The sequence below is a fragment of the Macaca fascicularis genome, chromosome 5 (assembly GCF_037993035.2).
Source record: "Macaca fascicularis isolate 582-1 chromosome 5, T2T-MFA8v1.1".
Taxonomy (NCBI): Eukaryota; Metazoa; Chordata; class Mammalia; order Primates; family Cercopithecidae; genus Macaca; species Macaca fascicularis.
The window spans coordinates 188,026,245-188,049,996 of NC_088379.1; the positions used below are offsets into that span (position 1 = coordinate 188,026,245).

The 23,752-nt window shown below is 40.8% G+C and overlaps 1 protein-coding gene across 8 annotated transcripts in view; it reads left to right on the forward strand.

The window, feature by feature from the left end:
* WWC2 (WW and C2 domain containing 2) overlaps window positions 1–23,752 on the forward strand; it is a 218,975-nt gene that overhangs the window by 147,186 nt on the left and 48,037 nt on the right. For all 8 annotated transcript variants that reach the window (XM_065545722.2, XM_005556375.5, XM_065545723.2 and 5 more), the window contains 9 exons: window positions 215–344; window positions 3,196–3,342; window positions 4,389–4,462; window positions 8,230–8,472; window positions 14,068–14,157; window positions 15,732–16,351; window positions 19,803–19,932; window positions 20,507–20,587; window positions 20,684–20,770. In XM_065545722.2, the coding sequence (XP_065401794.1) occupies window positions 215–344; window positions 3,196–3,342; window positions 4,389–4,462; window positions 8,230–8,472; window positions 14,068–14,157; window positions 15,732–16,351; window positions 19,803–19,932; window positions 20,507–20,587; window positions 20,684–20,770 (1,602 nt within the window). The remainder of the gene's footprint in view (window positions 1–214; window positions 345–3,195; window positions 3,343–4,388; window positions 4,463–8,229; window positions 8,473–14,067; window positions 14,158–15,731; window positions 16,352–19,802; window positions 19,933–20,506; window positions 20,588–20,683; window positions 20,771–23,752) is intronic.

Here is a 23,752-nt window from a genome sequence, read left to right on the forward strand (position 1 = left end):
CTCCTGCCTGGGCGACAGAACAAGACTTCATCTCAAAAAAAAAAAAAAAAAGAGAAATGAGGAGTAACCGCCTGAAAAGATGATTGCTGGTATATGAGAGTCAGAAGTGAAATAATCATCCAACTTAGACAATTCCGAAACCAATTCCTACTGTCTGTTTAACTTATATGCGATCATTCTTTGATACTTTTTCTTTCTTTTTCTCTTTTCACAGAATTGATAAAAAAATGTCTGGAGGCCAGAGCGGGTATGAACTTAGTGAAGCCAAAGCCATTCTAACAGAACTAAAATCTATCAGAAAAGCCATTAGCTCAGGAGAAAAAGAAAAACAAGATCTGATGCAGGTACATTGTAAAACATTTTGTTAAGCCAAACTTCTACCTTCTGAGGCCCCCAGAAATTCTTACTGGGGCAGAAGTGCTCCCTGAGAGTCTGGGTGACCCCTTCCACCCCAGCCGCATTTGTGCAGAATGGGCCCTGCGGAGATGGTTGCAGGCACAAAGGTAGCCTGCTGCCTTGGAGCAGAGCAGAGTGATTCCAAGTGACTGTACACTTTGTTGTAAACAGCCTTTGGATGGCCTTTGAGATAGTGGGTGGCGGGGCCTGGAGCTCATGTAAGGAGATTAACATCTTGGTGCACCCTGAAACTCACTGAAAACTTCCTGTGGGACCCCAATAAGCAGAATTCTCAGCCCAGGATACACAAGGGATATGTCATTTGCCATCAGTAAGTAGAAGGCTTGCCTTTTGGGGATGAGACTATGTGAGGAGCTTAGAAAAGTTTTCCGACCCAGGTGATTCTGGGGTGCCAGCTGAGAGGTGGGGAGTGCTGACCCAGCTGGGGGATGCCTATACAGTTACCCTCGGAAAGCTGCGCATGGCCGTAGATCCCCTGACTAAACCCGTTCACTTCTCAGCCTGTGGGTCTTCACTCCCAGTGATCCAGCAGCATGTGTAGAAAAAACAAAATAGCCATTAAGTGATCAGTATTCTGAATATCTATACTTATCAAATACAAGGGTGTCTCTCTTCCTCTCCTTCCGTCCATCCCGTAATTATCACAAACACTAAGAATTCTTATTTCATATATTTGGAGTTCTTACTTAGCTGAGGAATAATTCAGTCCGCATCTTTGTGAAAATGTTAGAGTCACTGATGATGTTTACATTCTCAATAGAACATCTACATTTAAATACCATAGTTAACTACTTGATGTTGGTTTTCAAAATATGAGTTGAATATAGATAAATATTCTTGGATCCATATAATTTTGCATTACTTGCAAGAAGAAATCTAATAGAAAAGACAACAATAATAACAGCAAATACTTATAAATACTGACTTTGTGCCAGGCATTCTTCTAACTGCCTTGCATATAAGTAATTCCCTTGATCCTCACAACAGCCACTAAAGGTAGGCACTATTATTATTCTCAGCTTACAGACGAGGAAGTTACAGCACAGAAAAATTAAAGTTTCTTTAAAGTCATACAGCTGGTAAGTAGCAAGACTGTGGTTTAAGCCCAGGCAGGCTGGGTTAATGTGGTTTTACCATATGTATAACACGTGCAGGACTTCGCTGGTGTGTATTTTGGTTTTGTTCTGCAATTGTCTTGCTGATTAAGTCAGTAATTCCAGAAATGCATGTCATAGGTCCTTTAAAAAAAAAAAGTTAATAGAACTGGAGCAAATTTACATTGGAACCTTCTAATTCAACAATTTTAGGTCATCTTTCATTTTTCCTATAAACTTTGGATTCATCTGCAGGCCCAATTAAATTAAAAGATTAGATTCCTTTTTAGTTACTAAAGTACATAGAATAATTAATTAGTAGATGCAGAGATTGACAATAGAGTTAGAAGGGACTTTCGATATCTTCTGTGACTTTCAAACCTCTTTGACCACAGTAAGAAATAGATTTTACATCAAAACCCAGTAACACACAATTGTGTGTACCTATAGATAAACAGGTGTGCATGCGCGTGCACACACACACATATACACTCAAAATGAATTTCACAGAAATATGCGTACTCTTAATGCTGGTGATGTACTCCGATTTTATTTTCTAGTATCTTCTATTTCTTTAAAAAAAAATACTAGTAACAACCTGCTAAATTGATTGAATGTATTGCCATCACAGATAAGTTTGAAGAACACTGACTTTTTTTCACTGTATAGATGGAAAAATAGAAAAGACTTGCACAAGGTCACTAAAAGGTTTTTTTGTTCTTTTCTATATTATTTGATGTGACCATTTATGTTTTATCCTCTCATATATATATATAGAGAGAGAGAGAGAGAGTATTAATATCCCTTTGAAAGAAAATAGAGAAAGGTAAAAAATTCCTGATCTCTGATATTTCTAATTCCTCCTAATCATGAAAATTTTAAATATCAGGATTAAATACAGGTTCTTTTGTTGATAATAATCATTTCTTATCATTTTATTAGTATTACTGTAGGGTTTCCATTTTACTGTTTTAAGTGATTCAGATTAGTCTTTCCTTTTCAATACTTTCACTTGTTCATATCCTCCCTCTAAAGTAAACACAGTATATTAAACCTGAGTGCCCACAGCAGGCACATTTGCTTTTGATTATTCTCTTTACCAAGCCAAACATGTCACCACAGGCAGTGCCATGCAGTAGACACACAGATGGGCTTGTTTGATGCCTGTGCCATTCATTAGCAACTTCTGAGCCTCAGTTTCCTAATCCCTAACGTTGATGTGAGCTAAATAATCTCTTGGGTCCTGTCCAGATGTACAATGGCATAATTGAAGAAGTCTCCAAAGTAGGAAATTCTCTTACTGTATCTAAAATGAGAGATTACATTATAGATACTGTGTTTCCAGAATTTCAGTTGCATAAAGTGAGTGGGTTCCTATTGAAATAGAGGCAACTTCTTAATGAAATTTTTAAAAATAAGACATGCATGTATTTTAAAGATACCATTCATAGGAAAATGCTATCTTGGGAAAGATAAGACAACTGGTTTAATACGATCTCGCTTCTGAAGTCACGTATGTAGGTGCAAAATTATATCCTACTATTATTTTTTCAATTATATAAAGTGGTAAGTACCTACTAAAGTAGTTTTTTTTTCCATTGAGATTATCTCTTTCCTTTTAATTTCACCTGGTAGGGAAGGTTTGCTCTCTTAATTTATGAAAAACTTTGTGTTTTCTGAACAGAGTCTTGCTAAGCTGCAGGAGCGGTTTCATTTGGATCAGAACATTGGCAGATCTGAGCCAGATTTGAGATCTAGTCCTGTGAGCTCTCATTTATCTCTCTCCAGACAGACCCTTGATGCCGGGTCACAAACAAGCATTTCCGGAGATGTAAGTTATCTGTATTGAAGAGTTGGCCCAGTGTTGTCCTTGATGGGCCTTACTTGCAATATGGATGGTGAACTGGAACCAGAAGTATATGTGACTTGGATTCTGGCTGTGTGCATTCAGTGTTTCATTCTCATAAGATTAGTTTTAAAAATCATAGCCTCGTCTTTTCTATCTAGGTGCCAAGCGTGTCAGGATTTCTCCATATGAATAGCTTTGTTCAAACTTTCTCATGCTATATTCCTTTAAAGACACATTGAAAGGCTAGAGGCATGTGAGAATTTAACTTTTTCCTATTACGTTTAGAGTCTTGGAAATTTAGGTTCTTTCAAATAAACATTACGCCAATGAGAAACAGAAAAACATGCCTTTTAAGACTAATAAGAAAACTTGTTTTTGTAAATCTTAATTGATTATATTAAAATGTTTAATCTGTGATTTATATCTGTCATTTAAATATTTAATGTGGCTTGGCTATTGTTAACTATTTTACCTTCTCCATTTTGGGATGCCATTAGCAAGTATTTACTTCTCAGTACATTCCTATTTATTTTCATATTCTTTTATGCTGCTTTGAAATATGTGCTGTGAAAGTAAAACAGAAATCAACAGTAGGGCTTACCTATTTGAAAATTAATTTTTGAACTTAGTTTATATTTTGTACAGTTGAAAGCTAAATGCTAGAAATTAGGCTCATAAAGGCAAAGAAATTAGTTCCAGTTCATAAATTTTATTGACCTGTACACCCTTCATAAACTCTAAGATACCAGACACATTTACCTTGGTATTTACAATATCAGGATATTTTTTATCTTGAATTTAACATGTAGAGAAAATAATGTTAGAGTCTTTGAAAAACAGATCAGCTTGAATTGAAAGAAATGTTTTGCCCCTACTGAGACAATAAAATAAGTGTCTTTTTAAATTGGTGTTTCCCAATTTCAGTACCATCTTCTTTAACTTTTCAATTACACATACTTCCTAGAAACAAAAGCAATTTACTTCATTCATTAGCAGAGTTAATTGACTTTTTTCCTTTTTTCCACTAGATTGGAGTGAGAAGTAGATCAAATTTAGCTGAAAAGGTCAGGCTAAGCCTACAGTATGAAGAAGCCAAAAGAAGGTAATGACAGAGAAGCTGTTTTGTGCATGGCTCAAACATTTCCTTTTCCAGAATTAATCTTTACTCCTGCGGTGACATCTGCTGGGCACTCCCCATACATTCTTACCAAGGCCACCCTTGGGTTTTTAGCGTGTAAGGGCTGCTTCCTCTCTGGTCTACCTTTTCTTCCCCCGGCTCTCCCCACCACCAAAGGCTAAAGAACAGGGAGAATTAATGAGAAGTGTGGAAATGAAATTGCCCCCTTCTCTTCTGAGAAAAAAGAAGCTTTGAGTTGGTACAATACTTAACTCTCAATTAAAAGTGAGACGATTGGTTGCTTTGATGGAAATATGATACAGTGGTTCAGGTATAGGACTAAATAGCTGTTGAGGAGTTCTAAGGCGAGTAAGTATGTTCCTTTGATTTGAAGGGAAGTCTTACTGCTAATGTCCTTGAAGGCGCTGAGGTGTCAGTTCCAATGGATTTACTTTAGGGAAAAGAAAGAGAGATTATTTCTCTCTTTTATGTCATAAACTTTTCTTTATCCCTGTGCTATCTTTTTCTTACTTTGTGATTCTGCTGGAGTGAGACATAAGAAACTTCCATCTCAAAAAAAAAAACAAAAACAAAAAAAGAGACTTCACCATCCTTATCTAGTAGATAGACTCAAATATTTTTTATAATATAGAACTCATTATTATGAGGGAAAGGATTATACTGATGCATTTGATTTCATTATTTTCCTCATAAGAGCTTTAAAATGCTATTGGGTTATTATTTAGGAGGACATTGGGAAAAACTGCATTGTCATCCTGCAAGAAACAGGAATTTATCATGTTTCTCCCCATGATCATGAAAAGCTCAGCTGAGAACCAGATATTGAAGTATATTCCTTATTATTGGTGATGATTTAAAAGCAATTAGCCGTAGTCCGTAGAGGTTATCTGGCTTTAACAAAGTAAAATAAATACACTATTCACCTCTATGTAACCTGTATTCTTAATATTACTTGGTTCCTCATTTCCTGAAAGAAAGCTAAACTTCATTCCACAAATTATTAACCATGTGAACCTGAACAAGTCACTTAGTCAATCTGAACAGCAATTTACTCAGCTAATTTTAATGCCTTTAAATTTTCTCTGGCAGATTCTAAATTTCTTCAGGTTAGGAAAAATGTTTAGGCTTTATTATCCCCTTCTCAGTGCCCAGATTAGTGCCTTCCCTTCAATAAGTATTGAGGATCAACTTCTGGTTTTGTGGCCCAGTGATGTGCCAGCTTTTGGTAGATAGTGCCAGTGGTCCTCTTGTTGTATGTCCACCTGGGCTGGGCTGTGGACAAATCCATCATTTAGGTCTGCTTTTCTGAAAGAGAATGGCCATTACTCAGAAGCAGTCTTGGAGAAGTGGGCCTTATGCCCCTGCATTCTTTCGGGCTTGACTCTGCTTCCCATGGATCAACTTCAGCTTTCACCCCTCCTTTGACTTCTAAGTTAATTTTATCTGGAGCTCACATCGCATTTCTCTTCCTAGGTGCTTCCAGAAGTCTTCTTCATATTCTGCTCCCCAAATTTGGCACATCCCTTCTAAAATAAAATTTAAGACCTGCCTAATGTCTGATCACACAAATAATAAACAGGCGGCTCTTTTTCCTGTATTCTGTTGTTGTTCTTGGTTCCGTTGGTTAATTCAATCACATCAAAACTTCAGACATTGGTTTTTCCCCACTTGGTTGCATTGCCATGCCATTTAGGGTTTTGTTTTAAAGTTACTAGTGATGCTGATGAGAAGGTGAATCTCAAGCGCTTATGCATATGTTGAAAATGCTTTTTCCTCTTCAATTCTGAATAAGTAAAGAGGCAGGCTGTGTTTCTCTGAAATCTGTTTTCCCCTCCAGCCCTTGTTTTATGTGCTTAATGAAGCTAATAATATCATGCTTATTTAGCATTTTGATGATTAATTTTCTAGTATGTTGAGACAGTTGTTTATGGGTTTGTGGTTAAAGCTGAAGAATAGCTGATGTTACATCTATCATAAGTGCAGACAGTGGGAGAAAAATCAGAAGTACACTGCATACCCAGTGCCAGTAAGATGGCAATTTTATTTTTAATTAGAACAAGAAACTCATCACACAAAGGTATGGATCTACTTCCATCTTTGCTCTTGATTATGTTTTTCATTCACCTTTTCTCTTGCCTTCTACAAATTCTCCCATGAAAATGGGAAAAAATTATTTTTCTATTTTTCATATTCTGGCGTGTACTATAACAATATCCAAAGTAATCATCCAACATTTTTCTGTACAAACATAAATTCCATGTGCAAACATCAGTGGAGTTCATAGTTCACTGAGCTCTTGTCCTTATGGTCAAAAGAACCATGTCCTGATTGTCTTCACAGTGCCACGTAGCAAGTTATTTGACTCAGGTGGTTAGGACATTTGTACTGAGTCAGAAGTAATGTTGACTCTACCAAGTGTGATGAAGCTCTCGACATAAGAGAAATCTGGGGTCAGGCAAAATTATGGAACCAGTGAGGTTTGCCTTTGGTGCATTTCCTCCTCCTTCTCCTGTCCCTGTCCGTATCACTTCAGCACCTGTTGTTGCTCCAGTGGTGTCACACCAGCTGCTTGTACTAGTGAAGGTCCACCGTATGCTGCCTGCAAATAGCTGTGTACAGAGGAACCACAGGGCTAGCACAATAATGTATAAAGTGTCGGTGCAATGACTGCTCAGTAAATGGCTTGTACACCAGCCGGGGCGCTGATGGGGAGGAGACTCACGTGCAACTTAAGGAGAATGTGAACGGGAGAAGGCCAAGCCCTGCCCCTTCTTTTTGGCGATGGGGGAGCCTTGATGGATCAACCCCTGACTCTCTCTCCCAGGGCTTTGCTCCCTCCGATGGGGGAGCCTTGATGGATCAACCCCTGACTCCCAGAGTCTTGCTCTGTCACCCAGGCAGGAGTGCAATGGCACAGTTATGGCTCACTGCAGCCTCAAACTCCTGGGCTCAAGTGATCTCACCTTAGCCTCCCGAGGAGCTGGGACCACGGGCACACACATCACCACACCTGGCTAATTTTTAAAATTTAAAAAATATTTTTTGGTAGAGACAGGGTCTTGCTATGTTGCCCAGGCTGGTCTTGAACTCCTGGCCTCCCGTGATCCTCCTGCTTGTTGGATTATGGGCACGAGCCACTGCACCGGCCCAACTGCTTTCATACCAGTTGGCCACACCACTGCTCTCTTTGATGCCCTCTCCTTCCCTGACTTACTAATGCCCTAGTCTCTGTCCAACCTGGCCTGGGGTTCCCATTTTACTAGCGGACAGCATCTAAACACATTGGAATAAAATGTATAGTGATGGCATCTCAGATATCATTCACCTCAGTTTTTTTAAAGGGAACCCCCCCCACCCCAGTCTTCTTTCCTGTCACCTACACAGGCAGTCACATATCAGGGCTGGCCTCTCTTGTGGCCCCCAGAGCACTCACCTTTTGAAGCCTCTGTGTACTTGGCCTTCACCCTTTTGTCAGATAACGGTGTGCTCACTCACATTTTAAAGATGGGGGAAAGAAGTGGGTGACAGCTGAGTGTGGAGTCAGGCCCAGAGACTGGCGTGCAAGGCTGCTGCTCCCACTCCGGCCTCTCACCAGTAGACCACACCCCTTTCTGGTAAGGTCAGGTTAGGAAAATCTGGACAGCGTGTCAAACCCAAATTTGGCTTAGGCTGTGTTTACCTTTCTCAGGAGTTTTAAGTATGTGCATACCTCTTTTATCTTTTTTTTTCAGTATGGCCAACTTAAAAATTGAACTGTCAAAATTGGACAGTGAGGCCTGGCCTGGGGCACTGGATGTTGAGAAGGAAAAACTGATGCTGATTAATGAAAAAGAAGAACTTTTGAAAGAGCTTCAGTTCGTCACCCCACAGAAACGTACCCAAGATGAACTGGAACGCTTAGAAGCCGAAAGGCAGCGGCTGGAGGAAGAGTTGCTGTCGGTGAGGGGGGCACCAAGCAGAGCTCTCGCCGAGAGGTTTGTTTTCCTTCGGGAAATTCGGCAGCTTAACTCTTGTGGGAGTGGCTTAACTGGATACTCTTTTCCCTGGGTTTGGAAATCTCAACTGCATCTGTTCTTAGCGGACTGAGAAACAGCACAAATGGACTTTCTGTAGAGCAGTAAAGCGCGCCATCCTAATGCCCCACAGGATAAGTTCTGTGTTTGTTAGGAACGTGCAAAACCTGTGACAGATGTTGAATAACTAAGGAATGCTTACATGAAACCAGGAATGTACATCATTGATGAAGTCTGATAACAATAGCTATAAACTATTGCACTCTGATAAGAAAAATTATCTAGACTGTTAGAGCCACTGAAGCATCCTATTCTGGGTTTTATTACTCACAAGAATGCAAAAGTTTATTGCTATTCATTTCACAAGGAAAAGACAGCTTCCTCCCTGTGATATCCTAACAGGTCACAACGTACTCACTTGCATTTTGTTTGTCAGCTGCAGCCCTCCTGTGAAGCAGGTGAAACTGTAAAGGAAAATACTGTAGGCAATTGTCCCATCTTTCTGTGGGAAGGTGTGAGTTGATTATTTCATCTTAAAAAATCCAGTTCTGTAAACAGATAAGCTGGAATGTTAAGTGAGGGGACCTCTGTGTGTCGGTTTGACATGAACGCATCTGCCTAGGAGCCTGTGTCCAGGCCTTGATGGCAGAAAGGGTTGGATGCCTGTTGCAGGACAGACCAGAGAGCCCTTGAGAACCACTGCATATACATCCTTTAGGCCAGCCAGTAAAGAGCAGTGCCTGTTTCAGAGTAATGGGAACGAAATTCACATTGATATAATTTCAAGTGACCTGGAAGTAAGTTTAAAACACCTGGTCATAATCCAGTTGCTTAAAAAAAAAAAAAAATTACTGGCTTCCTGCCTTCTAATTCCTTGTCCTCAATAAATGTTTAGGATTGCATGTCTACATAGTATCAAAACATTTGAAAAGCAGGGGGAGGGAGAGAGGAAAAAGTCTCTGACACTCCCAGTTAGGTGTTAGCATGGGGACTCACCCATCCCAAGGTTAACCATTTTAGTGGAGTTGACTTCTGTGGGTTAAAATGTTGATCAAGGTAACACGCAACCTCAGTGTCGTAGCTGTAGGGAACATGAAAACGTATCAAAAGGAAAAGCCTCTGAACTATAATCTTCTACCCTCTTAATAATTCTCATCTTTGCCTCCATTTCCCCTTCTTTTCTTCCCTTCTTGTTCTGGCTTTTCTGTCTAATTTTGCTGACTGAAGGGTCAGCCTAAGGGAAGTATCAGCCAGGCCAGCAAAGCAAGGCCCCATCTGACAAAGACCAAAAGGAACAAAAGGAGTAAGAAGGCAAGGAGAATTAATTTGGTTTGTTGTTGTTGTTTTTCTGACTTACCCTGATATGTCTAAATTTGTATACCTAAAGTTTCTAGCTACTGATTTTCGGTAGCTATGATGAAACGGGTAGCCTTTATGTGGCCCGTTTATAAAAGCAATGATGTTTCATACTACTACATAGCACTTAATAAAATTGTACATAATCATACCTGTCTAATGTGCCACGTCCATCTCAGCTGTTCTACTTTGTAGTAGGTGAATCTAGGAAGGACTTACAAACAGATTTGTTCTGGCAGAGAAAGAGAGCATATTTGTTTGTCTCAATCAGCTTTTATTGAAGTGGTGTCTTGCTTGCCTTTTTTATTAGGAGTAGAGCTTCCAAAAAATGCCTAATGATATAGCGTTAAAAAATAACAGTTTGTTCCTAAGAACCTAAACTTTGACTTTTTCCTAAGTACCATTTGCACACACACAGTAGCTCAAAATTCCAGCAGAAATAGTAGGCTTTTTCCTTTTTTATTTATTTATTAACGAAAAGCCCAAACCTCACCAGAGACAGTAGGCTTGAACTCATTAGGAAGAGGAGCTAGAAGATACTTATACAAAAAATTGTCTATTTAGCGAGATCTCTTTAGTGAGACACTGGGTTTGTGTCATCTGGGGAGTAAGTGGCTTGGCCCTGTCTCCCGTGACTGGATGTTGGCAGGAAGGGAAACATGGAATTTATATATGCAGTATGTTGACTTTCTGAGTTACCTGGAAGAGCCAGGTCGTTTACTATTCCAAATAAGTGGATGCTAGTTTCCTTATCAGAGTCTACGGCCAAAGGCGAATCCTCATACTTACTTTGCCATCGAAGGTTGCAGGACTCAGACATTCTCGCCTGATCAACTTAAAACTTTCTAACTCCTATCCTGGGATGCCCAAAGTGACTCAGTATTTCACGTGTCCAGAAGAGCAGAACCTACCGCCATTGGGAACACTGAATCCTTCTTTCCCAAATAGATACAACCTCATCTGGCTTTGGGTTTTGTTGTTGCTGTTCATGGTTTTGCTTTCTATTCCCCCATGCTCTGGCATTTTTCTTATGGCTTCACCCTTTCGTGTCTTCCTACTGTGTGTGGGCTTCTGCTCTGCTCACTGCTGCTGTTGCACTGACTCCAGGAGTTTAAGAGGGAGGAGAATGCCCTTGCCAGCAGTGTCTCCTCGTGTCAAAGCGGGGTTGGCCAGAGCTGCTTTTAGGAAGTAGGATTTGCTGGGTGAAACTCAGTTTCTTCATAGAACAGATTGTGTGCCACCAACCCCAAATCCTTCCTTTTCTTCTTGGCACCTACATGACTGTCAAAGAAAGCTACCTGCCGTATCCTCCAACATTTTCCTGTTTTCCACTTATATTTGGGGTTCCCCATTATTTCAGGGGTGACCTCTGGCAAGATTCTGAGTCATTTCTGAACGTTGGTCTCTGAAGGAGCTGGATTCACATGAATTTTCAGTCTCTGAGTGATCCTACAGCCCCCGGACCGGCTCTGTTCCTGCCCCTGCAGGGCTGCAGTGTCGCCCACTGGGCCTGATGGCAGCGACCGTGCTCGCCACCTGGTGGTGGGAAAGAGGTGCTCATGGTGGAGGATCGCTAGGCCAAAAGAGAAATTGCTCACAAATGAAAAAAACCATGCAGGGAAGGTGTTTCTATGCATCTTTCATATTCTTTCCGCGCAGTTATTGAAATTCCTTAAACTCTGTGCTTTTCTATAGCTGGTAAGATCTTAACATTGCTCCTTGTTTTCTCACAAATGTTGGGGATTTGCCTTGTAATTGCCAAGACGTTTTAAATGTTTCTTAATTATTTGAATGATTTTGCCACTGCTTCTGAAAAATTTTTTAAAGCAAGTAGGTGGGGACATGAGTGTCATTTAGTTTTGAATGGAAAAGGGACTTCCTATTTCTACAGATGACATGACATTTTCCCTAGGTGCAGACTTCTGAGTTCAGGAGAAGCCAGGCTGTGCTTCCCTCCTGCAGGGCACTCAGGGCAGAGACGGGCAGGTGTGAGGGCCCATACTTCACAAAGGGCAGCTTGAAAGGGGATGTGGAACAGCTGGGCCAGGGGGAGGAATCTTTTAAGGGCCAAGTAGAGGAAACCCTTTCTCATCCAGCAGACCAACAGGCAGGAGTTGGAGAAGAACTCAGAGAGACAGGTATGCACCCTTTTGAGAGGGCCGATGTCTGCAGTTTCTTCTAACCCCTGGTTATGGGGAAGGTGTGGAGGGCGTTTCACATGCAATACACCTGGATTCTGAGGAAGACTTCGGGCTGTCACTAGGAGAGGCTTTGATGATAACATCAGAGACAAACTGTGGCCCACTAGGAGGGTTTCTGTGCCTCTCCCCAGTGCCTTCCTCATGCTTATCCCAGGGAAGGTTTCATCTCAGCACCAGCAAGAACGGAGGGACTGGCCAGTGCACCCTGCACTGCAGGGAGAAAGGGCTGCTGGTGTCTGCCTTCTGGGATTGTAGGAGCCAAGTGGGAAATATGAACAAGAACACAAAGACAGGCACCTGTAGTTCAAAGCAGACATTAAAGGGCTGAAAGAGCAGCTGCTGAGCATCACCTGGAGAAGGCTGAGGACGCTCCCTAGTGATGGGGGAGGGGCAGCACTGAAAGTGCTGGGTCAGGGTCACATTCTGACGTCATCCTGGTGCCCCCTGAAAGCACTAGGAAAAGGCTTCATTTTAATAAAAGCAATATTGAGTTTTAAAACTTACTTCCAAAGTGTTTCTCTTGTTTCAGAAGACATGGATTTTAGTAGAGTTTGGGGCTTTCTTCAGACCTTTGTGCACCTTTTAATTCAGTTAGTCTACTTCATATTACTTTTTTCCTTGTTGAGTTTTTATTTATATTTGAAAGATTTTTTAAATGACTGCTGCTTTTAAAAATACACCTTTGAAAGCCATGAATTAAGAATTTATCACGCTTTTGAAGTATTAAAGAAAATGGCAAGAATTACTTTTTTAGTGTAACATACAATGGAATAGCGGTGTTGACACATCAAAGGGATAGATACCTATAAACAAAATATGGGCATGTTTCCTTACTGCCAGAAACATATATCACATTTCAAAGAGATTCGAAATTAAGGAAATTTTATTTTTCTCCAAAGAAAAGTGGCTAATTTCTATATCACCACTTTGCAGGGCATGCGGAGGCTTTAAACAAGTCAGATTTGTTTTTCTTCTCTGTCGAGTACTTCCCCATACATCTCTTTAACAGCCTTGCCAGGGAGACACAGGGGAATTATAGTCACCGGTTTACAGATTAGAAAAGGAAGACCCTTGATTCAGTGACTTACCCAAGGATAGGCAGCTAGTAAGCTGCAAATCAAGATGAGAAACCCAGATGCCCTTTTCCTGAGTTCCATTCTGCTGCTCACTACTCTGAACTAGTGTATTTCAATGATGTCTAAAGACCTTCATATGACATAGGCTATCCTTACACAGACTCTTAGTTGCATAAATCCCTGGGTACGTAGTATATTCTAAAATGACTTACTATTCAAGTATACAGTTCTATAATGCTGTATTCTAATTTAAAAAAAAAAACTTTTGCAGCTGAGTGTGGGTGAAATTTTATGATAATCTGACACAGATAATGAGATGTGCTATGGGTTGGAAGGGAAATCACTTTTAGCTCATCCTCTTCCTTAAACAGTTGAGCCCAAATTAGCCCACAGTGGTAATGTGGACTAAAATTGTTTCTTAATTGCTGAAATTCTTATCAAATTAGGGTTGGGAATGTTATCGCCAAATATTATGTTGGAACAAGCGTTACTAAATTCGGTATTTAGGGTGACCTTTACTATTGCTGTGAAATGTTTTAGGAAAGGGTTCCCAAGTCACAGATCTGTGTCAGGATTCTTAGTCTTTGTTTAGTTTTTTTGTTTTCATGGTTGTTTCCTCCTCAATCTTCTTCCCCAACTCAAAGGACCATGTTATTTACCCATTTAAAAAGATTCTAGACTACCAGCAATTTTAAATTCTCAGTGACATTGGTGATTGGGCATGATGCTCTCTCCCCATTCTTCAGCTTGGCTGTGTGCAGCTCTGCCTCCGACACTCCTTGCTGAGTGTCCTGTTTTCTGTCTGTGGAGCCCATTCACATTTTCCCCTTGTGATCTGTAATGCTTATACAATAAGAATCTTTCTTTTCTTTCAGTTTTCATATTTTGTTACAATCATTTGAAAATAATTTTTTTCTTCCTAGATTGAGATTGGAAGAGAGAAGAAAAGAGCTGTTACAGAAACTTGAAGAAACTACTAGATTAACTACTTATTTGCATTCACAACTTAAAAGGTGAGCTTATCAGATTTCTGAGGGGAAAACTTTGAATACATTCAGGCATATTCTTGTTCATCTCTGATTACTTTTCACTTTATTTCCAACTACTTAAAAGTAAATAAAATCATTATACTAGTACAGTTAATATTTGAGTGATCAGATTTAAAGTCACATTTTCTTTTTCATGAACCCAGTGTCATATTTGGAATACATTTGAAATATGTTATAGAAAGAAGATATGTTTTAGCTGTCAATACACTTAGGAAAATAACACATTTTTCCCATTGCCCCATTTTTTAAAAAGGGAAAACGGGGGAGTTTTGCCTTCAAATAGCCATAGATTTCCTTATATTGATGAAAAAAAAATTCACTCCTCACATTGACACACAAAGAGGAAAGATGAGCGAAACCAAGGGTCTTTTGTGTGACTTCTTTCTTTTTATTAGCTTGCCTTCTTTTCTCTAAAAATAAAAAGCTTTTTTTTTTAAAAAAAATAAAAATCTACATTAATGTTTTTGCCCTGTTTCTCTTTTTTTCTTTCAATATTTTTTAATCACAAAGTGGCTTCTAGATGTCTGTGCAAATAAACTTATCAGCAAGTATTTGATTCTTTTTATTTTTGCAAAAGGAGGATAATGTTTAATACTACTACTAGCTACTTAAAGAGTATTTGGAGAGCAAGGCTGAAAAGGTTAGTGAAGAAGCATAGACATGGTATACAGTTATGTGCCACATGATGACTGTTTGTCAAGGACAGACTGCATATATGATGGTGGTCCCATAAGATTATAATACTGTATTTTTACCGTGCTTTTTCTAGTTTAGCTATGTTTAGACACACAAATACTACCATTGTGTTATAATTGCCTACAGTATTCAGAACAGCAACTACTGTGCATGTTCATAGCCTGGGAGCAATAGGCTACGCCCTATAGCTTGGGTGTGCAGTGGGCTGTACCGTCTAGGTTTGTGTAAGTACACTCTGTGATGTTTGCACACACAGCCTGGAATCAGTAGGCTACACCCTATAGGTTGGGTGTGCAATGGGCTGTACCATCTAGGTTTGTGTAAGTACACTCTGTGATGTTTGCACACACAGCCTGGGAGCAATAGGCTACACCATATAGCTTGAGTGTGCAGTGGGCTGTACCATCTAGGTTTGTGTAAGTACACTCTGTGATGTTTGCACACACAGCCTGGAATCAATAGGCTACACCATATAGCTTGGGTGTACAGTGGGCTGTACCGTCTCGGTTTGTGTAAGTACACTCTGTGATGTTTGCACACACAGCCTGGAATCAATAGGCTACACCCTATAGCTTGGGTGTGCAGTGGGCTGTACCGTCTCGGTTTGCGTAAGTACACTCTGTGATGTTTGCACAGTGATGAAATCACCTAACATGCATTTCTCAGAACTCGACCTGGTTGTTAACTGACACGTGGCCGTGATAGGGATTTCCTCTGTCCCTGGCCATTGATTCCATTCTTAACAGGTTTCTGCCCTCTGCAGATCTGAAGGAGCCAGTAGGGATTGTGATAGGTTTTCCATTTTGTAGCAGATTTTATGGTGTGTGCTTTTCATCTTTCAGCCTCTCTGCCAGCACCCTGTCCGTGTCATCTGGGAGCAGCCTGGGTTCCCTGGCATCAAGTCGGGGCTCTCTGAACACCTCCAGCAGAGGGTCACTCAACTCCCTCAGTTCCACTGACCTCTATTACAGCAGTCAAAGTGATCAGATAGATGTGGATTATCAGTATAAACTGGACTTCCTTCTGCAAGAGAAAAGTGGTTACATTCCTTCCGGACCCATTACCACCATCCATGAAAACGAGGTGGTCAAGTCCCCCAGCCAGCCTGGCCAGAGTGGACTCTGTGGGGTGGCAGCTGCAGCAACAGGCCACACTCCTCCGCTGGCTGAGGGCCCCAAGTCTGTGGCCTCCCTGTCCTCGAGGTCCTCCCTTTCCTCCTTGTCTCCTCCAGGCTCTCCCTTGGTTTTGGAAGGCACGTTTCCCTTGTCTTCTCGTGATGCCCCTCTCCATCAGTTCTCTGCTGACTTTGAAGACTGTGAATTGAGTAGCCATTTTGCAGATATCGGCCTTGTCGAAAATCAGATTTTGCTGGATTCTGATTCAGGAGGAGCCTCCCAGTCTCTTTCAGAGGATAAAGACCTTAATGAATGTGCTGGTGAGCCATTATATGAAGGAACTGCAGGTAAATGCAGCCCTTTGCTTTCATGTATTCCCTCTTGGTGATTTTAAGGAGGATGATTGGAGGGTTATTTTTCCATATAAACAAAAGGGTATGATTCCCCTTCTCTTTCTTTTGAGTAATTGTTTTGGCTTCATTTAAGAAGGAGTTTTTACTTATATACCTAGATATTTTTCATTATCAAATAAAAATCACCTTCCCTATTTAATAGACTTAATCATTTAGTACCTGTTCAGTTGTCCAGAGACACTCTGTGTGTGGTAGCTGACGAGGAACGTATTTTGTGAACCCATTTCATATTTCCAAATAGATTCCGGTTCTGAAATAGCAAGGCAAAGAGGATTGTCTTTTAAAAGTTGGCCTAAAACAGATTAAAACCAAGGCAATTAACATACTAGCTAATTAGTACCAAGGTTCAGTGTTTAGATTGTTGAGGGAATTCTATATAAATACAGTTTTTGTTTCAAGCCAGACTCTCCTTTTCTGGCAAAAGTTAATTTGGAGCAGCAGGTTGCAGTGTATGGTATTACCCTGCCACCTTCTGGCCAGGTGAACTGTTGCAGCCCCGGGAAGAGATTACTAGAGATTGGAGTTCTTAGGCCTGCATTTGTATTCAAAAAGACAGAAACAGGAAAAATATAATGTTTTGTTTGTTTGTTTTCCTTTGCAAGGCAGGAACTTTGAATATGTTAGATGTGATTGTAAAGAGCACAAGATGGTACTCTTGTTGGCAGATGATCACTGTTGGTCTGAGGAGGAGGATCTGTTCCAGAGCTAGCTTGAGACAGAATGTGAAATAAAAGCCCCCGTGCTAGTCTAGAGGAGTCCTGTTCATAGCTACATGTTTTACTGACGAAAGAGGGCAGGGCTCTTTAGAAGTGCTCTTTTCCTGTTCCTAGAAGCATTTTTATTTGTATGTATGGTCCTAAGAATTCTAAGTAATCGATTGGCCAATTCAGATGTGTAAAGACATTGACAAATCCACCGTGTTTCTGTGGTTTCAAATACTGAAGACCCAAGTGCTGTGCCCTGCCAGTGGCCTGGGGCAGAGGGAGGGCCCATGAGACATCTGTGTGGTTTGTGCGCCCCCTCCTGGGCAGATGTCAAAGCTACAAGTAACAGGTTATAGAAATAACCACAAAGAAAATAACCAGGGGAATGGTGCATACGTAATGGCCCCAAAGAAACAGAAAGCCGTGTGGGGCCTTCACCACTGCTTCTGGGAAGGAGTATGGTTGTGTGTGTGTGTGTGTGTGTGTGTGTGTGTGTGTGTGTGTGTGTGTTAGGGGGTGCATACCACTCCTGGAACCAGCCAAGCCTCCACTCACACTTTAGTCACCAACATGTTTGGGTAAGCACACTACCTAGTCTCTCAGGATTGTGGTTCCTTATCTGCAAAATGGGGTTGCTACAGTAATCCTTGTGTCAGGCTGAAGGATTAATGCGGTGATACATGTGAAGCACCTAACCATGTCTGGCACTCAGCACACAGTTCATGATAATTATTAGTACTCTGTGACAGTGATGATGATAAGTAATAAACTCTGGCTAAACACAATTCTTACCATAAACTATGGAAAGCTATGAGAAGAAGAAAGAGAAGAAAGTGAAATGTTCTCTGTGCCCGTGTTCCATCCTGTGCTTTGAACTTACATCTCTTGACCCTTCAAGCTAGTTTTGCTCTTCCTGTATTTGGAGTGGTATCTACTGACCACTTCTAATGTTCAGTCAGTTTGGAGGGGCAGTAAGTGAGGCTGGATGCTGGAGAAGAGGGGAGAGAGTGATGAGGGGAAAAGTTGCCTAAAGTCTGTCACCCACCCAGTAATCCTGAGGTCTGGGAGTCCTGTCTTGCAGATGTCTCTGGTTGGCCCATGCCTTTTTCCTGACACTTGGGTCTTGCTGTGTCTGAAAAGTTTGTGGCTGGAGACAGGTATCTCTGAATCTTTTGTGAAACAGTTTTTAACTTTTTAAATGCATATATTAGAAAACTGCTGTTAAAAAGTTACCCTAAGAGAAAATACATCCAAGAACTTTGATTGCAGATAATATTCAGTTGCATGTCCAAAAACAAGTGACAGCATGCATTTAACCGTAAAGACTAATTCTCACAAATTAGCTGGGCATGATGGTGGACACCTGTGGTCCCAGGAGGCTGAGGCAGGAGGATGTCAAGGCTGCAACAAGCTGAGATTGCACCACTGCACTCCAGCCTAGGCGACAGGAGTGAGACCTTGTCTCAAAAAAAAAAGAAAGATGAATTATCTTCAGGTTACCAGCACTTTTTTTCAGGGGACATCTGCCCTGCATGTGGGGGTGGTGGTTCCCTATCAGGGACGTTTGTCATCTCCCTCAGTGCTCTAGAGGCTTAGGCAGGTAAAGTCAAGTCCCTTTTATGTAAACTTTGCTCTCCAGTGCCAATCCCTGCTGCGTGACACCAACCACGTTGGGATAACTACGAAGGCCTTCCACAGTCAGTCACTGTCATCGTCAAAGTCAATTTCAGGCTGCTATGGTTATTCCTGGGGGTAATCAATAAATCATGTCATCACCTTCACCCCTCACAAAGGGGGGTGGGCAGAGAGAAGGCACTTCATCATCAAGGAAAAAGCATTCCCACTGCCAGAAATAAAAGGGAAAATGCAGCAATCAATCCTGTAATCTGAAGCCTTAAAACTTAAACATCTTAACAAGATGGAAAGTCACGACTCAGAAGGGGGCCGAAATGCATACCAATACAGATCCCTGCGCTCTCTCTCGCTCACTAGAGGATGAAAGAGCACCACAGGCTTGCAGCTCATTACAGTACAGAGCACAGCCTTAAATGAATGCTCCTTGCTCACTGCAGGATGCTGGTGTATGAATATGAGTTAAGATAAAAGTTAAGTGACCATTGGTGCTAAAGATTCAGTAGCACAAAACGTTTTTTCATGGTGTTGGCTGGTGAGGAGTTCCTGTAAGTCAAAGACATTTTTTCTTAATTTCTGTTAGAATAGTAGCACAGGAGATGTAGAATATGGCATGTGGGGAGAAGGGGAGAGCAAAGGAGGTGGAAACTTATCCATTGAGTAGCTAGAAGCTCTCTGTGATAGAAATGTCACCTTGAGGGACATAGATCATTTCCTATTCCTGAATATATGAAAACTACAGTGAATGCTTGAAAGAAAGAGACTAAGGACCAATGAGAATTTGTGTAATTCATCCCTTCCCTTAAAATATTTCAGGACAAAGAAAAACCATATTCTCTTCCAAGTAATGACTGAAATAACTGGCGTCCCAGGAATCTTATAAGTCATAGTGCCTTGAATTGTTTGCATCTGTAGATTTGAATATTAATATCCTTGACTCCCAGAAGGATATCTTATTTTGGATTGCTCATGACCAAACTGTATGTATTTAATGCTTAACTTTTCCACATAAGACATTCTGATTAGAGCTCTCACCCTCCCCTCCATAGATGTGGAAAAATCATTACCAAAAAGAAGAGTGATCCACTTGCTTGGGGAGAAAACCACTTGTGTGTCGGCTGCTGTATCTGATGAGTCTGTGGCTGGAGACAGTGGGGTCTATGAAGCTTTTGTGAAACAGTAAGGATTCAGCAGGGGTGCTTGTAGCTCCAGCAAATCTCCTTCGCCGTGGGTGTGGGTTATATGCTGTAAATGGACTGCTACCATTAGTCCACTCTTTGGCTTAGTAAGGACTTTAGCCGTTAAAGAAGTGATGTGGCTGAAAATTTCAGTATATCAAAAATGACTTAGCCATGGAAATGATCAACAGATTGGTGTACCCAGAGGCAAATGACACTCTTTAAAATTTAAAAACCTTGATTTTAATGGGAATATTGGAAGAATTCACCAGACTCTGTTTGGCACATGAAGCTTCTCATGTGTATTTCTGAAAGCCTGGAATGTCTCTAGGGTGTGGTATATTTCTAGTAATAAGGAAAGTAGTCATCAGAGAGGCTTTGCCCTAAAGCCCAGAGGCGAACTCTTCTTGAAAAGAGCCTCTAAAACAGTAAGCTTTCACTGGGATCCGTTCCACTGGGAGGGCATAGGAGTGCTGTTAATTCGGATTTTCATTCAGAACGCTAAGTGGCAAACTGTAACCATAACAATTAGTAACCCCATTAATTAACTGTTCATCTACTCCCTGTCCATATAGGCCTAGTGAAATTGAAGATGTCACATACAGTGAAGAGGACGTAGCCATTGTGGAGACCGCCCAGGTTCAGATAGGACTCAGGTAAGGAACGTGTGTGGGAAAGGAGCAGTTCTGACATCTGTGCGGGGCAAGCGGCCTGTGGTGATTCCTGACTTCATTTAGCCTCTCTTTTGACAGATACAATGCAAAAAGTTCAAGTTTCATGGTGATTATAGCACAGCTCCGAAACCTTCATGCCTTCTTGATACCTCATACTTCAAAAGTGTAAGTAAAATCAGTGAAGATCAAATTGAGGAACTTAAAAATTTCCATGTAAGAGAATTTTACACTGTAATCATGCAGTTCATCAAAATGAAGATATGGAAAAGACATAACGGGGCTGATCATGTCTGAATGAATGGCAGACAAAGATAAAAAGGAAAATGTGAGGAAGACTTATTGAGTTTTAATTCTTATTCAACTGATTCTTTTTAACAGTAGAAGCCAAGACTTTTAATCTTTTTTTTGCAACCAGAAATACTATTTTATGCTGTTTTGGAATTTGATTGAAATAGGAGTAAAACTTTTGTTATTGTGTAATTGTTACTACTGTTGTTTAAGGAATTTTCTAATCTTTTACATTAAAATGTAGTGATTAAATTTAATGTATCAGTACAACATGGCCAGTCAAACATTTTGTCATGGTACATGTATGTTTTCATCATCAAGCATTTACTTCCCTGTGACCAGTGAGTTCTTAAGTTATTTCATTTCATCAAACCAAGAATCCCAACAAATTGATGACATAATTCTACACAGTCCATTGCTTAGAGACTGTTTCCTGACAGATAAGCCTAAAAATCTTATGACAGATAAGTCTGGAAGTCTTAGACGCCACCATTAACATTTTCTGACATCAGAGTTTCAGGGACTCTGAAGGGCTCATGGCTGGACAGTACCAGGAAGAATCCAGATTTCGACTTAGCACGTCAGACATAGAATCCAGAATATACATGTCCACTCTGCATTGAAACTTCCTGTAAGAAGTGGATTTTAATAATATTTTGAATATGCATTGTAAGGCTTTGGAAATTTAAAAAGAGCTGTTGAGGGATGATCCCCAAGACTCTATACCCAGCCAGGTGAATGTTTTCCTTAATGATAGAGTATATTCCTTAGTGATAGGACTTTTAATAGAATAAATTTAAGAGTCCTTCATGTTTTTCCTACAGAGTTACTTGTAAATTCACCTCCTAACATTCCAATAATCATCAGAAAGAAGAAACTGGATCTAAGAGAAAAAGAACTAGGTAGAGATTATGTACTCAACAACAGAAGAATAGAGATAGTAGATTTCTTTCTTTTTTTTTTTGTAAAGATGGGGTCTCACTGGGTTGCCCAGGCTGGTCTTGAACTCCTTGGGCTCTCCCATTTTGGCCTCCCAAAGTGCTGGGATTACGGGTGTGAGCCACCGAGCCCAGGTGAGATAGTAGATTTTAATGTGTTGACAAGCATCAAAATTGGAGGTAGGATAGGATTCTAGGAAGAGAGTTGAGCTTAGAGAACTTCCTGAATCAAGGCGTGGGCTGTCCACATCATTAGTGAGATCAGTGAGGAGAGCAGGCATCACGTAGAAGTGCCTAGATCAACACAGACAGCCTGCTTCCCAGGCCTGAGATGAGAAACACCAGTCAGCAGTGTCCAGGAAGACTGGCTTGATATAATCTGTGACTTCTCCCTACCGGTAAATAACTTGTGATGTTGGAGCATGCCATTGATGGCCTTTCAGTAAAGCAGATCACGGAGAAGACAAGTCTACCAGAGATTGAAACAATAAACAGTGAGAAACAATGCACAACTTCAGGAGAAAACTACAGAACACCCCAAGAACACACACCTTCTTTACACTCACCGTAAGGGCACACCTACAATATGCTCTCCTTCAACTAAACCCATCACAGCCATTCTCACTTACCTCATAGGGTGTCACCAAGTCCCTTCTGGAGGCATGGTGATACCCGTGTGGTGTAGGACCAGTGAAATACTCAGCCCAGCCAACGAGCAGACATTTGCTCTTCGGCTCCCCAGCTGGTGTGCAGGCACGCGTTTAGTTGGTGCGAACCTTCCTGACACGTATAGCAATCTTTCCTTAAACCCATATGTAAAAGCCTTGGCGTAAATAATGACACTGCTAAACATGACAGCTAGTATGAGATAGTCTTAAAATTGTTCTTTTCTTCCCCAACTTCAAAAGTTAATTTTTTGATTATTAATTGTGACAGACAGAGTTTATGCTTCCTCTGGCTGACAACAGCCACGGTATTTTTGTGAGTCGCTTGCTGGACTCCAGGTTGTAGAGATATGCCCCCCCACACGCCCACCCCCACAACAGAATGAGAGAGAGCATACCCTTACCTTCTTTCCCTTGTATATTTGGCTCTTAACTGTGTAAAATCTCACTTTTAAAATGTGGAAACATTTTTAAATCACTTAAGTGGTTAGGCCGCTGGTACGGAAGGCTTCGCTGGTGTGATGGCTGGAGAAACAGAAGATCCCTTCCCTCCATTGCCACTCTAATACACTCCTTCTTTATTACTTTTCCACGAAAGCAGAGGAAAGATTTTCTTCTGCTGAATCTTCAGCCTCCCAGGGACAGTGAGCTGTGTCTTATTAAGGCTCTTTAATCAACAGCAGTGGGCCTCAGGCCCACTAGGTCTTCAATGTGGAATCTCCATAATTAGTATTGATATGAAATACAAAATAATATGACATTACTCAGTTCTGCATTTGAATTACAGTTTTTCTAATGGAGAAAGACATGTTTTAGAATACAGATTAGACAAGCCTGGAAATGGTGGTGGAGGGATAGACTTAGCGGTATTCTCTTTCTGGGATTTAAAGGAAGTTACCTCACGCTGTTTCTAAGAATTGTGGGTCCTCATATAATGTGTGCTCAGAAAAGTCACTTTAAAGTAGTATTAGAAGTTATTGTTTTTCTGTAACTCTTCCTCTGAATTTTGCAAGGCAAGAGACTCTTAAAACAGTTTGTCGTATCTCAGACTTTGGAGATGCTAGACAGTGATATTTTTGAACTGTTATTTCATCTGTTTTAAATTTTCTTAACAATATGCTACTTAGCCTTTCTTTTTCTCTAGTAGGATAATGTATTCCATTCCTGGGAAGTGATCATCAGCATCTCTTGTTTAATACTCAGGATGAGGATTCTGTGGGATAAAGTCACCAGTATCTACTTAGTGTGTTCCTACC